Source organism: Monodon monoceros, unplaced genomic scaffold (assembly GCF_005190385.1).
Source record: "Monodon monoceros isolate NGI ecotype Baffin Bay Population unplaced genomic scaffold, NGI_Narwhal_1 Super_Scaffold_7, whole genome shotgun sequence".
In the NCBI taxonomy this organism is placed as follows: Eukaryota; Metazoa; Chordata; class Mammalia; order Artiodactyla; family Monodontidae; genus Monodon; species Monodon monoceros.
This window is the reverse complement of record NW_021703784.1, coordinates 26152215-26170009: the sequence shown is the minus strand read 5'-3', so window position 1 is coordinate 26170009 and position 17795 is coordinate 26152215. Positions and strand designations below refer to the sequence as shown.

The 17795-nt window shown below is 35.8% G+C and overlaps 1 protein-coding gene across 4 annotated transcripts in view; it reads left to right on the top strand.

Moving 5' to 3' along the window:
• Positions 1-17795, top strand: part of GRIA4 (glutamate ionotropic receptor AMPA type subunit 4) — a 521547-nt gene that overhangs the window by 427122 nt on the left and 76630 nt on the right. For all 4 annotated transcript variants that reach the window (XM_029208112.1, XM_029208114.1, XM_029208113.1 and 1 more), the window contains 3 exons: positions 3865-4023; positions 8434-8601; positions 17145-17249. In XM_029208112.1, coding sequence (XP_029063945.1) covers positions 3865-4023; positions 8434-8601; positions 17145-17249 — 432 coding nt within the window. The remainder of the gene's footprint in view (positions 1-3864; positions 4024-8433; positions 8602-17144; positions 17250-17795) is intronic.

Below are 17795 nucleotides of genomic sequence, written 5' to 3'. Positions count from 1 at the left end.
AATAAGATCTATCTCATAAGTTTGTTATGAGAACTAAACTAGATTGATAATCTGTGAAATGTGCTTAGCACAGTGCCTGGTACCTAATAAGCCCAGCAGCAATATTAACTATGAATACACACTCCTGGGTCTTTCTATAGCAACCTTCCTTAGTTGCCAATAGACTGGTCTATTTCTTTTTAGATAGCCAGAAAGTAACTTGCATATATTGGCTAGTAAGACAGTCTCCTTTGTTATTAAAATAAAACACAGAGAAGTTTCCAAAATCATGGCTGAGACATATGCAGGAGGATAGGTAACACTAGGTCTTCCTCTTCTCCCTGAATCTTACTATACTGTAGGGTCACTGCTGCATATTTTACTTTGACCAATAAATAAATAAATAGATAGGTAGGTAGGTAGATAGATAGATAGACAAAACACTTTCCCTTAGTTTTCTCAACATGACTGAATCAAATTCACATTTTCAAAAGAAAGTTTCCTAAATACTAAGAGGGAAGAGAAAAGAAAGAAAGCACAGATCCTTCAAACTCGTGTGTGTGTGTGGGGGGGGTTTACTTTTCTCAGAGCTAATATATTCGGTTTTATGAATTCACTTCTGTAATACACTTTTTGCCTTCTTCCTGTAATTGTTTATTTGTTTACAAAATTGGGTGTGTATTTTTGTAATGTACCTTAAATTCTTAATGGAAAAAAGAGGGCCTGTTCTAAAATAAACTATATGGAAGATAGATGATAGTGAGATAGATAGATAGATAGATAGATGATAGAAAGATACAGTTAGAAAATAAATAACTTTCCAGAATTTTTTAAACTCAGATAACTACTTCTGGGCCAAGTGAGATGACACCCTTTCCTGCCACCTTCCTCACTCCACCTGGTGGGCCCCATATTTTTCCCTATCACACATGAATGGCCTATTTGCTCTCTTCTTGTCCACTGCCATTTCCCAGGACTACGAGTGTTGTAGTGACTGATGTAATCAAAGCTTTCACCCTCTCTAGTTCAAGTCGCCATCTCTGTCTGCTTTAAAACCACTTTGTAATTAAACTGAACCTCCCTAAAAAGTGTTACCCATTACAGACTCAGGGTACCATTATACCTTGATATAAGATGCATTTTCACATAAGACACATATCTGCTTATCTGTATCAGAGGGCAATTATATTCTCAACAGAAGACTTTTTGATGCTTTCATTCATCTCCTATATCCTCCTCCATGCTTCATAAAAGGCACTCAGAGGCATTTCAGAAATACTTGTTAAATTGAGTTGAACTGAACTAGAAATATTTATATCCTTTTCTCAGGTATTAGATTTTTTATTGAAATATAGTTGATTTGTAATATGTTAGTTTCAGGTATAGAGCAAAGTGATTCAGTTATATACACACACACATATGTGTGTATATTTTTTTTCAGATTTTTTCCATTATAGATTATTGCAAAATATTGAATAGAGTTCCCTGTGCTATATGGTAGGCTCTTGTTGTTTATCTATTTTATATGTAATAGTGTGTATCTGTTAATCCCAAACTCTTAATCTATCCCTCACACCCCTTCCCCTTTGGTAACCATAAGTTTATTTTCTATGTCTGTTGAGTCTGTTTTGTAAATAAGTTCATTTGTAGCATTTTTTCAGATTCCACATATAACTGATATCATATGATATTTGTCCTTCTCCATCTGACTTACTTCACTTAGTATGATAATCTCTGGGTCTATCCATGTTGCTGCATGCATTCATTCTTTTTATGGTTCAGTAATATTCCATAGTGTATATTTACCACATCTTCTTTATCCATTCATCTGTCGATGGACACTTAGGTTGCTTCCAGTCTTGGCTACTGTAAATAGAGCTACTATGAACACTGGGGTGCAAATGTCTTCAAATTAGAGTTCTCTCTAGATATATGTCCCAGAGTAGAATTGCTGGATCATACGGTAACTCTATTTTTAGTTTTTAAGGAACCTCCATACTGTTCTCCATAGTGGCTACACCAATTTACATTCCCACCAACAGTGTAAGAGGGTTCCTTTTTCTCCACACCCTTTCCAGCATTTATTATTTGTACTTTTTGAAGATGGCCATTCTGATTTGTGTGAGGTGATACCTCATTGTGATTTTGATTTGCATTTCTCTAATAATTAACAATGTTGAGCATTTTTTCATATGCCTTTTGGCCATCTGTATATCTTCTTTGGAAACATGTCTATTATGTTTGTATAGGTCTTCTGCCCATTTTTTGATTGGGTTGTTTGTGGGTTTTTTGCTATTAAGCTGTATGAGCTGTTTGTATATTTTGGAAATTAAGTCCTTGTTGGTTGCATCATTTGCAAATATTTTGTCCCATTCTGTAGGTTGTCTTTTCATCTTATTTATGATTTCCTTTACTGTGCAAAAGCTTTTAAGTTTGATTAGGTCCAATTTGTTTATTTTTGGTTTTATTTACTTTGCCTTGGGAGACCTATGAAACATTGTTCAATTTATGTCAGAGATTGTTTTGCCTATGTTCTCTTCTAGGAGTTTTATGGGATCATTTCTCATATTTAAGTCTTTAAGCCATTCTGAATTTATTTTTGTGTATGGTGTGTGGGGATATACTAACTTCATTGATTTATATGCAGCTGTCCAGCTTTTTCAAAACTACCTGCTGAAGAGACTGTCTTTTCTCCATTGTATATTCTTGCCTCCTTTGTAAAAGATTAACTGACTGTAGGTGTGTGGGTTTTTTTCTGGGCTCTCTATTATGTTCCATTGATCCATATGTCTGTTTTTGTGCCAAGACCACGCTGTTTTGGTTACTGTAGCTTCGTAGTACTATCTGAAATCTGTGAGGGTTATGCCTCTACCATTGTTCTTTTTCTTCAAGATTGCTTTTCAATTATGGGTCTTTTGTGGTTCCATATAAATTTTAGGATTATTCATTCTAGTTCTATGAAAAATGGCATGGCTAATTTGATAAGCATCACATTAAATCTGTATGTACTTTAGATAGTATGGCTATTTTAACAATGTTAATTCTTCCAATCCAAGAGCATGGGATAGCCTTCCATTTCTTTGAATCATCTTCAGTTTCCTTTATCATTGTTTTATAGTTCTTAGGATATAAGTCTTTCACCTCTGAGGTCAAGTTTATGCCCAGGTATTTTAATTTTTTTTGATGTGATTTTGAAAGTTTATTTTTTACACTTTTGCTTTCAGATATCTATTGTTAGTGTAAAGAAATGCAACAGATTTCTGTATGTTAATCTTGCATCCTTATACCTTGCTGAATCCTTTATCAGTTCTAGTAGTTTTTATGTGGAGTTTTTAGGATTTTCTGTATATAGTATCATGTCATCTGCATATAATGACAATTTTACCTCTTCCCTACCAATTTGGATACATTTTATTTCTTTTTCTTCTCTGATTGCTGTGGCTAGGACTTCCAATACTATGTTAAATAGAAGTGGTGAGAGTGAGCATCCTTGTCTTGCTCCAGATTTTAGCAAGAAGGCTTTCAGCTTTTCACCATTGAGTATTATGTTGGCTGTGGGTTTGTCATAAATAGCTTTTATTATGTTGATATATGTATCCTCTATACCCACTTTGGTGAGAATTTTTATCATGAGTGTATGGTGAATTTTGTCAAATGCTTTCTCTGTATCTATTGAGATGATCATGTGACCTTTGTCTTTTCTTTTGTTGATGTGGTGTCATGTATTAAACTTTGAATGACAGAATTTAACAGCTAAATTGGATCTTCCATCTGTTTCTAGCCATCACTTTATTAGAAATCATATTGATTACCAATTTATGTTACCATTGAAGAGCCAAAATGTATAATAATAAACTAAACAAACTGTCATATTGATTTTTATAGGGATTCAAGGATATTTCTCTTGAGAGGTTTATACATGGTGGAGCCAATGTTACAGGATTCCAGTTAGTAGATTTTAATACACCTATGGTAACCAAATTAATGGATCGCTGGAAGAAACTAGATCAGAGAGAATATCCAGGATCCGAGACACCTCCAAAGGTATTTGTTTTTATCTTATCTATTTTTAAAATTTTTAGTATTTTTTAAAATTTAAGGTAGAAAGCTCATTATGCAGTTTTCCTAGTAATATTTTGCCAGACACAATGTGGCATAGGGCAGAAATATTTTGTCACTATTTGTCACACAGCCCTTAATAACTTCTAAATTTCTATATTTAAGAGAGGAGTTGTTAGACATTAGTTCAAGTAGTTTACTATATTATATTATATATTGTATTATATATATTATATTATGTTGTTATATTATTTTATGATTACTTTGTGTATGAATTTCCATGAAGAAATTGTATGCTTTTTAAAAAAATTTTGTTAACTAAATATTTCAAATGTGAACAACCACTGGTAGCTATTCCACCCAGATAAAAATATATTTGCAAAGTGATTTACAATGAGTAGGGAAATTGGGAAATTGGTAGAAATATAAACTGTATAAGCTTCTGCAAAATTTCTCTTTCAAGTTAACAGTAAAATGTCAGATTTTTTAATTTTATGTGACAGACATTGCAGAAGTATGTTATTGGTATCTACAAAGGAAGCTGGTAAATTTCTGATCATAAGCACATTTTTTTCTCTCCTGAAGGGATAGATGACTTCCTTAGATATCATGTAAATAATGGCATAATGTTTCTTAAACTCCAACTCCTACATGGTTTTGAATTCCTACATAAAAAGGAATCATCATTTCAACAATTTTTACTAATCTCTCACTGTGTATTCTAGTAAAAAGTTTTCAAATATAATTTGGAAATTCTAGCCTAGAAAACTATGATCTAGGGGTAGAGCAAGTCGGTTCTTCCATTTCCTAATTATAAAACTTTCTCTACTATCCATGTCAATTTCTTCTCTGTAATATAGGAATTTGGCTAGTCATAACATTTTCACTACTCTATAGAAGCATGGAATTTCAAAAGAAAGCATTTATTGAGTATCCACTATGCTCAAACACTGTAGTCCAACCCTCTGATTTTACAGATTAATAAATACAAGATATAAAATGGTATGTTAATTGGCTGTCCCTGAGTCAAGGACCAGGTTTGTGGAATGCCCAGGACCAAGTCATGGGTTCCCTGAGTCTTAGACAAGTGCATTGTCCACTATATTACACCACTTCTCATGCTTAGATAAAACATATGAAAGCATATTAAAAAACCAAAAAATTTTCAAGATGTAAACTACCTTCAGGATTAAAAGAAACTTGAGAAGTCTTTTAGTCTTTTTGCCTTCAAGCTGGTTCAGAGAAAAATCATCCCAAAAGCTCAATTATATCAAGTATTAATACACAAGGAGAAAAGTGTAAAGCTTCCTTCTAAACTCATTGGGACAGTTTGCTTTACAGCATATTCCCCTCATTCTGTCATCAATGTATGTAGAGACTCCCTTGCCCTTCTCTTCTCTATTTGTATTTCTTCCTTTCTCACATCTTTTTCTCAGCCATATTTTATCTCAGCATTTTTTCTGTAAACCATCTCTTCAAGTTCTTGTTACCCTTACAGTTTTAGTATGTAGAATGGGCTTCAAACTTCTTGGCAGTGTTTTGCAGCACCTTGTGACTTTTGTCATTTCAGTGATAATATGTAATAATATGTGTCCACTGTGGTCCTCCTGTCTGGACACACTGGTGTCGTTTGTCCTTCCCTATCTTGCCTTTAGCCTATCACAATGTTTACTATTTGATCATCTCCAACCAGACTTATCTATGTCAAAGCTTTGGGCACTTTGTTTTATATATAAATACATATAATTTTCTCATCTTTCACAGTTTTCTTAGCATAATAGTAGGCACCCAGTGGCCATTTAATAAATAGATAGAGCCAGTTCTTATTGTTCATGGTAGTCCCATTCTGTAAAGTTTTCATGAACACTGAATGAGTGAATACTGAACACTTACTCCTACGGGAAATTACAAGGTTAGGTCACTACATTTTTGTCAAACAATCAACACATAACACTTTGTTTTATCTGTGTTTCTGTTTAAAGATACCTTATTTAAAACATTGTCAATAAATTAACATTGAATTCATGGCCAATAGCAGTATAAGTCAAGCCTGAACAAAGCTTATCTAACATGTATTTTTTTCCATAAGACACATCACAGCTTTCTTGTACTGAGGAGCACTAGACAGCCATCTTTTGGGCCATCTTTGTAGCCTTCACCATTCCTAGCCAGTATCTAGCTCTCAGATATGCTATGAAATTCAATCCTCACAAGTACCACAGAAGATAGTCATTATTTTGTTTGATTTTGTTCTGCTTCATAGCTGAAAAATGTACAACATATTCCCATAAAACTATGAATAGCAGAATTAGAATTCACCTAGTTCTCAAAACCTAAATTCTTGCCACTGTGCTGTGATTCTGCCAAACTCTATATTTTTATATACAAATGTTGATAAACAGAATTCATCCCACCATTCTAATCACTGGTTAAAGCAGTGAATAGCTCTAGATCAAGACTTAGTTTTACTCTCCTCCAAAATGAAGAGTATGTTTAATAAGAATTTCTAGATACCATCTAGAAATGTGTGCCCATAAATATGGTTTCTTGGACTTCAGCACAATAAGACACATGGAAAAGAATGAAATCCTTTAAAATGGTAAAACCAGTTTAAACTACTGCTTCTTTCCATCTATCAGCTCTATGACCCGTCAAAAGCTTTTGCCACTCTGGCTGAATGTCTGCTTTTCTCTGCTCTACTCTATACAATATCTGTTCTCTTTTCTAGTTCACTTGTTTCATAAAAATGAATGGACTTTTTAAAACACAGCAAGTGCTTTTGCTTTTTTGGAGTCATATCTCTCAGCTTCTTTCTTCTTATTAGAAAAGGAACAATAGTTTTCTTTTCTTCTCCTTGATCCTAAAATGCTAGCATTGCATATTTTCTCTTGCCCTTTATATCTTTGATAAGTTCTACTTTATTACTTGTTTTTATTTTCTTGCCATCCAGAAAGATGATTTGATGGCTTTCTCTACTCAAAGGTATGTTGTTCCAGGCAGTGGAGGAGGTATGTCCATTTTTGGCTGAGTTAAGTGTCTTAATTTCCTTCGACCATCCCATTCCAAATATGAGGGTGTATGCTTATCATTAAGCCTATTTAGTCATGTCCTTGAAGAATACATAGCAAGGCTTATAATTTATAAGTCACACATAAATCTTTCTGATGAAGCTTTAATTAGATTCTCTGCCATTGAAAGGTTCTTTGTTAGAATTTATATTCTTTATCTTATCCACGTTTTAGTCCTTCTCTTCCCAGGATCGCTGACTGCTATGCTTAGCAGGAATATTGCCTAAGTTTACTTTCTGTGATTTAAATTTCAAACGATTTTTATTAATTTATAAGCAGCAATTCAGGATCATTTTCCACATTCCATAGCACAAAAGTACCTCTTGTATAGGCTTAGAATGTGTTAATCATATAGAATTGACCATATGGAATTCCTGAAAGAGCTAATGTATTTTTTTGTTATGACTAGCAGTTGATGCTCTGCCACACTTCAAGAGAATTGTTCCATATGTTTCATATGTTTAGGAATTTTCTAATCAAACTTTACAACTGTTCCCTGTTCTTTTTATTTTCAGCTTAAACAAATCACATTTTCTTCTCAGATTTTCCTCATTTCCTCTCCTAACCTTAATAATCTTTTCCTGAGAGTTTTGTCTTTTCTCAAAGAGACGCATGGGACAATCATCAGAAAGCAGATGACCTATACTTAATTTCTCCACTGTATCCTAAGTTACAATAAAAACTTAGAGAAATGACTTAACCTTCCTGAGCACACTCAACAGGCATGGACATAACAATACTTGTGCTTATTTAGCCATGTGTATACACACTTGTTAAATAAATAGATGTTATTTCTGGCATTCTATATCTGAGTAACAGTAAACATTCCCACTCATTCTTCTGAGAAACTGGACAGTTATATATTCCAGGTCAATAAACATATATTAAATCTCAGGGACTCCTGATGGGCATTTGGAGGAGGAAAGAGTAAGACATTACAGCCCTCCAGGGGTTCAAACACAGCAAGAGATTACGGCATTTAGTCTTTTTTTTTTTATACTTTAGCTGTTTCACTTGGACACAACAAAAAGACCACACCTAGAGGCCTTACTTCTCCCAACTGATGGAAAATTGTGCATTAGAATTTCTATTTTTCAGAGTGTGCTTTCTCCTTTTAAAACCACAGTGTTAAGAATTGATATACAGTCTTTGTAATAAAGCAATAATAGAAATTTCTGAAGCTAGAGGCAATTAATTATCAGTAATTTAACTGCCCTTCTGGCAGCATGGTACTTTATGTCATAAACAGAGTCCCCAGACTAGTCCCCAATTCCGGTGATTGATAAGAATTTAACATTTACCACTATAATTACTTTCATTTTGTTAGTATACATCTGCTCTGACTTATGATGGAGTCCTTGTGATGGCTGAAACATTCCGAAGTCTTAGGAGACAGAAAATTGATATTTCCAGGAGAGGAAATGCTGGGGATTGTCTGGCAAATCCTGCTGCTCCATGGGGCCAGGGGATTGACATGGAGAGGACGCTCAAACAGGTAACTCACAATTTTATTTACATTCAATTTATTTCACAGACATTTTTTAATGGCGTATTCAAGAAAACAGAATAATCTATCTGTGAATAAATATATATTACAATTGCCATTTTATTATATTGAACCATTTTCATTTCTGAGACATTTCTAAATAGGATACTGGATAGAAAACTGATGTTTATATGATATGTAGATGCTTAGCCAGGATAAGTTGGTTATGCCACAGTAATAAACAACCCCAAGTCTCAGTGGCTTAAAACATCAAAAGAGTATTTCTCACTCACAAACACCAGATTAGTAGGGGCACTTTGTTTATTATAATCACTCAGGGATCCAAGCTGACATAGCAGCTACCATCTTGAATGCTACAAAGGGCAAAGAGTTGTGGGCAATTTTCTAATTGGCAATTAAATGCTCTGGCATTCATCACATCTGTTTACAACTCATTTGTCAGAAAGAGTCACATAGACCTAGCTAACCAAAAAGGGTGGAAGAAGTACAAGCCTACCTTGGGCCAAGAATGAGGAAGAACCTCAAACATTGGCAAACGCTATTAATCTACTAATCTACTGACTACCTCAGTAGATCTTTATTTACTTTTTTTAACATCTTTATTGGGGTATAATTGCTTTCCAATAATGTGATAGTTTCTGCTTTATAACAAAGTGAATCAGCTATACATATACATATATCCCCATATCTCCTCCCTCTTGCATCTCCCTCCCATCCTCCCTATCCCACTGCTTCATGTGGTCACAAAGCGCCAAGCTGATCTCCCTGTGCTATGCAGCTGTTTCCCACTAGCTATGTATTTTACATTTGATAGTGTATATATGTCCATGCCACTCTCTCACTTTGTCCCAGCTTACCCTTCCTCCTCCCTGTGTCCTCAAGTCCATTCTCTACGTCTACATATTTATTCCTGTCCTACCCCTAGGTTCTTCAGAACCATTTGTTTTTTAGATTCCACATATATGCGTTAGCATACGGTACTTGTTATTCTCTTTCTGACTTACTTCACTCTGTATGACAGAATCTAGGTCCATCTACCTCACCACAAATAACTCAAATTCATTTCTTTTTATGGTTGAGTAATATTCCATTGTATATAAGTGCCACATCTTCTTTATCCATTCATCTGTCGATGGACACTTAGGTTGCTTCCATGTCCTGGCTATTGTAAATAGTACTGCAATAAACATTGTGGTACATCACTCTTTTTGAATTATGGTTTTCTCAGGGTATATGCCCAGTAGTGGGATTGCTGGGTAGTATGGTAGTTCTATTTTTAGTTTTTTGAGGAAATTCCATACTGTTCTCCATAGTGGCTATGTCAATTTACAGTCCCACCAACAGTGCAGGAGGGTTCCCTTTTCACCACACCTTCTTCACCATTTATTGTTTGTAGGTTTTTGATCATGGCCATTCTGACCGGTGTGACGTGATACCTCATTGTAGTTTTGATTTGCATTTCTCTAATGATTAGTGATGTTCAGCATCCTTTCATATGTTTGTTGGCAATCTGTATATCTTCTTTGGAGAAATGTCTATGTCTTCTGCCCATTTTTGGATTGAGTTCTTTGTTTTTTTCATATTGAGCTGCATGAGCTGCTTGTAAATTTTGGAGATTAATCCTTTGTCAGTTGCTTCGTTTGCAAATATTTTCTCCCATTCTGAGAGTTGTCTTTTCATCTTGTTTGTGGTTTCCTTTTCTGTGCAAAAGCTTTTAAGTTTCATTAGGCCCCATTTGTTTATTTTTATTTCCCTTTCTCTAGGAGGTGGGTCAAAACAGATCTTTCTGTGATTTATGTCATAAAGTGTTCTGCCTATGTTTTCCTCTAAGAGTTTTATACTGTCTGGCCTTACATTTAAGTCTTTAATCCATTTTGAGTTTATTTTTGTGTATGATGTTAAGAAGTTTTCTTATTTCACTCTTTTACATGTAGCTGTCCAGTTTTCCCAGAACCACTTATTGAAGAGACTGTCTTTTCTCCATTATATATTCTTGCCTCCTTTATCGAAGATAAGGTGACCATATGTGCGTGGGTTTACCTCTGGGCTTTCTATCCTGTTCCATTGATCTATATTTCTGTTTCTGTGCCATTACCATACTGTCTTGATTATTATAGCTTTGTAGTATAGTCTGAACACCAGGAGCATGATTCTTCCAGCTCTGTTCTTCTTTCTCAAGATTGCTTTGGCTATTCAGGGTCTTTTGTATTTCCATACAAATTGTGAAATTTTATGTTCTAGTTCTGTGACAAATGTCATTGGTACTTTGATAGGGATTGCATTGAATCTGTAGATTGCTTTGGGTAGTATAGTCACTTTCACAATGTTGATTCTTCCAGTCCAATAACAAGGTCTATCTCTCAATCTGTTTGCATCATTTTAAATTTCTTTCATCAGTGTCACATAGTTTTCTGCATACAGGTCTTTTGTCTCCCTAGGTAGGTTTATTCCTAGGTATTTTATTCTTTTCGTTGCAGTGGTAAATGGTAGTATTTCCTTAATCTCTCTTTCAGACTTTTCATCATTAGTGTATAGGAATACAAGAGATTTCTGTGCATTAATTATTATTAATTAATTATTATTACTAGTAGTTTTCTGGTAGCATCTTTAGGATTCTCTATGTATAGTATCATGTTATCTGCAAACTGTGACAGCTTTATTTCTTCTTTTCCAATTTGGATTCCTTTTATTTCTTTATCTTCTCTGATTGCTGTGGCTAAAACTTCCAAAACTATGTTGAATAATAGGGGTGAGAGTGGACAACCTTGCCTTGTTCCTGATCTTAGAGGAAATGGTTTCAGTTTTTCACCATTGAGAACGATGTTGGCTGTGGGTTTGTCACATATGGTCTCTATTATGTTGAGGTAAGTTCCCTCTATGCCTACTTCCTGGAGAGTTTTTATCATAAATGGGTGTTGAATTTTGTCAAAAGCTTTTTCTGCATCTATTGAGATGATAATACGGTTTTTCTACTTCAATTTGTTAATATGGTATATCACATTGATTTATTTGTATATATTGAAGAATCCTTGCATTCCTAGATAAACCCCACTTGATCATGGTGTATGATCCTCATGTGCTGTTGGATTCTGTTTGCTAGTATTTTGTTGAGGATTTTTGCATCTATGTTCATCAGTGATATTGGCCTGTAATATTCTTTCTTTGTGACATCCTTGTCTGGTTTTGGTATCAGGGTGATGGTGGCCTCGTAGAATGAGTTTGGGAGTATTCCTCCCTCTGCTATATTTTGGAAGAGTTTGAGGATGGGTGTTAACTCTTCTCTAAATGTTTGATAGAATTCACCTGTGAAGCCATCTGGTCCTGGGCTTTTGTTTGTTGAAAGATTTTTAATCACAGTCTCAATTTCAGTGCTTGTGATAGGTCTGTTTATATTTTCTATTTCTTCCCAGTTCAATCTCGGAAGGTTGTGCTTTTCTAAGATTTGTTCATTTCTTCCAAGTTGTCCATTTTATTGGCATATAGTTGCTTGTAGTAATATCTCATGATCCTTTGTTTTCCTCTAGTGTCAGTTGTTACTTCTCCTTTTTCAATTCTAGTTCTATGAATTTGAGTCTTCTCCCTTTTTTTCTTGATGAGTCTGGCTAATGGTTTATCAATTTTGTTTATCTTCTCAAACAACCAGCTTTTAGTTTTATTGATCTTTGCTATCGTTTCCTTCATTTCTTTTCCATTTATTTCTGATCTGTTCTTTATGATTTTTTTCCTTCTGCTAACTTTGTGGTTTGTTTTGTTCTTTTTTCTCTAATTGCTTTAGGTGTAAGTTTAGATTGTTTATTTGAGATGTTTCTTGTTTCTTGAGGTAGGATTATATTGGTGTAAACTTCCCTCTTAGAACTGCTTTTGCTGCATCCCATAGGTTTTGGGTCATTGTGTTTTCACTGTCATTTGTTTCTAGGTATTTTTTGATTCCCTCTTTGTTTTCTTCAGTTATCACTTGGTTATTTAGTAGTGTATTGTTTAACCTCCATGTATTTTTATTTTTTACAGATTTTTTTCCTGTAATTGATATCTAGTCTCATAGTGTTGTTTCGGGAAAGATACTTGGTATGATTTCAATTTTCTTAAATTTACCAAGGCTTGATTTGTGACTTAAGATATGATCTACCCTGGAGAATATTCCATGACCACTTGAAGAGAAAGTGTAATCTGCTGTTTTCGGATGGAATGACCTATAAATATCAATTAAATCTAACTGGTCTATTTTGTCACTTAAAGCTTGTATTTCCTTATTAATTTTCTGTGTGGGTGATCTGTCCATTGGTGTAAGTGAGGTGTTAAAGTCCCCTACTATTATTGTGTTACTGTCGATTTTCTCTTTTATAGCTGTTAGCATTTGCCTTATGTATTGAGGTACTCCTATGGTGAGTGCATATATATTTATAATTGTTATATCTTCTTGGATTAATCTCTTGCTCATTTTGTAGTGTCCTTCCTTGTCTCTTGTAACATTCTTTATTTTAAAGTCTATTTTATCTGATATGAGTATTGCTACTCCAGCTTTCTTTTGATTTCCATTTGCATGGAATATCTTTTTCCATCCCCTCACTTTCAGTCCGTATGTGTCCCTAGGTCTGAAGTGGGTCTCTTGTAGACAGCATATATATGGGTCTTGTTTTTGTATCCATTCAGCCAGCCTATGTCTTTTGGTTGGAGCTTTTAATCCATTTACATTTAAGGTAGTTATCCATATATATGTTCCTATGACCATTTTCTCAATTGTTTTGAGTTTGTTATTGTAAGTCTTTTCCTTCTTTTGTGTTTCCTGCCTAGAGAAGTTCCTTTAGCATTTGTTGTAGAGCTGATTTGGTGGTGCTAAATTCTCTTAGCTTTTGCTGGTCTGTAAAGGTTTTAATTTCTCCATCAAACCTGAATGAGATCCTTGCTAGATAGAGTGATCTTGGTTGTAGGTTTTTCCCTTTCATCACTTTAAATATGTCTTGCCACTCCCTCTGGCTTGAAGATTTTCTGCTGAAAGATCAGCTGTTACCTTTATGGGGATTCCCTTTTATGCTATTTGTCATTTTTCACTTGCTGCTTGTAATATTTTTTCTTTGTATTTAATTTTTTATAGTTTGATTAATATGTGTCTTGGCTTTTTCTCCTTGGATTTATCCTGTATGGGACTCTCTCTGCTTCCTGGACTTGATTGACTATTTCCTTTCCCATATTAGGGATGTTTTCAACTATAATCTCTTCAACTATTTTCTCAATCCCTTTCTTTTTCAATTCTTCTTCTGGGACCCCTATAATTCGAAGGTTGGTGCATTAAATGTTGTCCCAAAGGTCTCTGAGACAATTGTCCTCATTTCTTTTCATTCTTTTTTCTTTATTCTGCTCTGCAATAGTTATTTCCATTATTTTATCTTCCAGGTCACTTATCAGTTCTTCAGCCTCAGTTATTCTGCTATTGTTTGCTTCTAGAGAGTTTTTAATTTCATTTATTGTTTTGTTCATCATTGTTTGTTTGCTTTTTAGTTCTTCTAGGTCCTTGTTAAAATTTTTTCTTTATTTTCTCCATTCTATTTCCAAGATATTGGATCATCTTTTCTACCATTACTCTGAATTCTTTTTCAGGTAGACTGCCTATTTAATCTTCATTTGTTTAGTCTGGTGAGTATTTACCTTGCTCCTTCCTCTGCTGTGTATTCCTTTGTCTCCTCATTTTGCTTAACTTACTCTGATGGGTTCTCCTTTTCACAGGCTGCAGGTTCATAGTTCCCATAGTTTTTGGTGTCCTTTCCCAGTGGGTGAGGTTGGTTCAGTGGACTGTGTAGGCTTCATGGAAGAGTGGACTGCTGCCTGTTTTCTGGTAGATGAGGCTGGATCTTGTCTTTCAGGTGGGCAAGTCTGCTTCTGGTTGTTTGTTGTAGGGTGTCTGTGACCTTATTATGATTTCAGGCAGCCTCTCTGCTAATAGGTGGTGTGGTGTTCCTGTCTTGCTACTTGTTTGGCATAGGGTGTCCAGCACTGTAGCTTGCTGGTCGTTTAGTGGAGCTGTGTCTTAGCATTGAGATGGAGATCTCTGGGAGAACTTTTGCTGTTTGATATTACATGGCGCTGGGAGGTCTCTGGTGGACCAATGTCCTGAATTCGGCTCTCCCATCTCAGAGCCACAGGCCTGACACCCAGCCAGAGCACAAATATCCTGTCAGCTATATGGCTCAGAAGAAAAGGGAGAAAAAAAGAAAGAAAGAAGGAAAAATATAAAATAATGTTATTAAAATAAAATTTTAAAAAATTATTAAAAATTGAAAAGTAATAATAAAGAAAGAAAGAAGAGAGCAACCAAACCAAAAAACAAATCCACTAATTATAACAAATGCTAAAAACTGTACAAAAAAAAAAAAGGGACAGACAGAACCCTAGGACAAATGGTAAAATCAAAGCTCTACAGACAAAATCACACACAGAACCATACTCATACACACTCACAAAAGAGAAAAAGGAAATATATATATATATATATATATATAAAAGAGGAAGAGAGCAACCATTAAAAAATAAGAGGAAGAGAGCAACCAAATCAATAAACAAATCTACCAATGATAATAAACTCTAAATACTAAACTAAGATAAACAGAAGACCAGAAACAAATTAGATGCAGAAAGCAAACCCCAAGTCTGCAGTTGCTCCCAAAGTCCACCACCTCAATTTTGGGAATATTTGTTGTCTATTCAGGTATTCCAGAGATACAGGGTACATCAAATTGATTATGGAGATATAATCCGCTGCTCCTGAGGCTGTTGGGTGAAATTTCCTTTTCTCTTCTTTGTTTGCACAGCTCCTGGGGTTCAGCTTTGGATTTGGCCCTGCCTCTGCGTGTAGGCCACCAGAGGGCGTCTGTTCTTTGCTCAGACAGGATGGGGTTAAAGAAGCAGCTGACTGGGGGCTCTGGCTCACTCAGGCTGGGTGGAGGGAGGGGTACGGAATGCGGGGCCAGCTGCAGCGGCAGAGGCCGGCATGACATTGCAACAGTCTGAGGTGTGCCATGTGTTCTCCTGGGGAAGTTGTCCCTGGATCACGGGACCCCAGAAGTGGTGAGCTGAACAGGCTCCAGAAGGGGAGGTGTGGATAGTGACCTGTGCTTGCACACAGGCTTCTTGTTGGCTGCTGCAGTAGCCTTAGCATTTCATGCCCATCTCTGGCGTCTGCTCTGATAGCTGTGGCTCGTGCCCATCTCTGGAGCTTGTTTAGGCAGTGCTCTGAATCCCCTCTCCTTGTGCACCCCGAAACAATGTTCTCTTGCCTCTTAGGCAGTTCCAGACATTTTCCCAGACTCCCTCCCAGCTAGCTGTGGTGCACTAGCCCCCTTCAGGCTGTGTTCATGCAACCAACCCCAGTCCTCTCCCTGGGATCTGGCCTCCGAAGCCAGATCCTCAGCTCCCAGACCCCACTCGCCCTGGTAGGTGAGCAGACAGGCCTCTCAGGTTGGAGAGTGCTGGTCGGCACTGATCCTCTGTGTGGGAATCTCTCTGCTTTGCCCTCTGCACTCCTGTTGCTGTGCTCTCCTCAGTGGCTCCGAAGCTTCCATCCCGCCACCCCCCATCTCGGACAGTGAAGGGGCTTCCTGGTGTGTGGAAAGTTTTCCTCCTTCACAGCTCCCTCCCAGAGGTGCAGGTCCTGTCCCTATTCTTTTGTCTCTGTTTTTTCCTTTTTCTTTTGTCCTACCCAGTTACATGGGGGAGTTTCTTGCCTTTGGGAAGTCTGAGGTCTTCTGCCAGCATTCAGTAGGTGTTCTGTAGGAGTTATTCCACATGTAGATGTATTTCTAATGTATTTGTGGGGAGAAAGTTGATCTCCACGTCTTACTCCTCCACCATCTTGAAGGTCTCTTCTCAGTAGATCTTTAAATTGCCTGTAACCTTGGATTGTTTGTTTATTTTAGTCTTTAATAGTTAATACTAACACCATTTTTCAAGTGATTAATGTGATATGTCTGTATTTTTAGTATTACATCTTAAATGTTCTGAAATGCCATGGGTTCAGAACGTAAGTTAAGTATAAATGAATTAAAAGGAAATTTGGAATAAAGTACACTTGAATATTTTCAAAAATATGTTTATTTTTCTGGATTTCTTATATCTTAATTTTAATATTAGCGAGGAGAAATATGATCCGATGTGGTTATCAGGGCTATTTAATCTGTTATGTGGATATGCAGATAAAACAGAAAAGTAACTATAAAAGAAACCATATTTCCATTCCTATAAACAATATTTCAATATTGAGGGAGTATTCTGTTAGTTACAATGGGAACTTCATAATAAAAAATAAATAAATAAAACATGTTCATCTCCCAAACACATAACAGAATTGCTTATATATTACTTTGATATTCCTCTTTCAGATTCTATCCCAGTAGCTCAAATATCCCATGGTTTTTTAGTGAGTTGCTTATAATTTATAGTTCCATACCCATGTGTAGTCATAAGCTTAGCAGATGAAGTCAAGATTTATGTAATTAAAATGGCAAGTGATTACATGTGTGGATTTTCTTTTTCATTCATAGGTTCAAATTCAAGGGCTGACAGGAAATGTTCAGTTTGACCACTATGGACGTAGGGTCAATTACACAATGGATGTGTTTGAGCTAAAGAGCACAGGACCTAGAAAGGTGAGCCACACTTCAACTGTTTTCTTAGTTTTCATTTGACATTTTTAAAGCCTTATAGGTGAAAGGTAGCTGGATAGTCTACATTTGTTAAAAATTGTGAATATGGTTGACCCTTGAACAAAGTGGGAGCTAGGGGCTCTGACCCTCCACACAGTCAAAAATCCAGGTCTAAATTTTAGTGGGCCCTCCATATATGTGGTTCCTCCATAGCTGCAGTTCCGCATCCGAGGATTCAACCAACCACAGATTGTATAGTACTGTAGTATTTACTATGAAAAGAATCCGTGTAAAAGTGGACCTGAGCAGTTCAAACCTGTGTTGATTAAGGGTCAACTACACTAACAAATAATATTTTCTTGATAATTCATGCTGAAATAAATTCTTGTGTTCTATGACTGATATTTAGTGGTGTACCAAAGCTGAAATGAACTAATTTACATGTTGTTTACATATTTATCCAAAATAGAAACAATATTTTTAAAGGCTTAGCAAAAAAATCCCACAGAACCCATAATGTACTCTTCAAGAAAGCACACAATGTAGGTA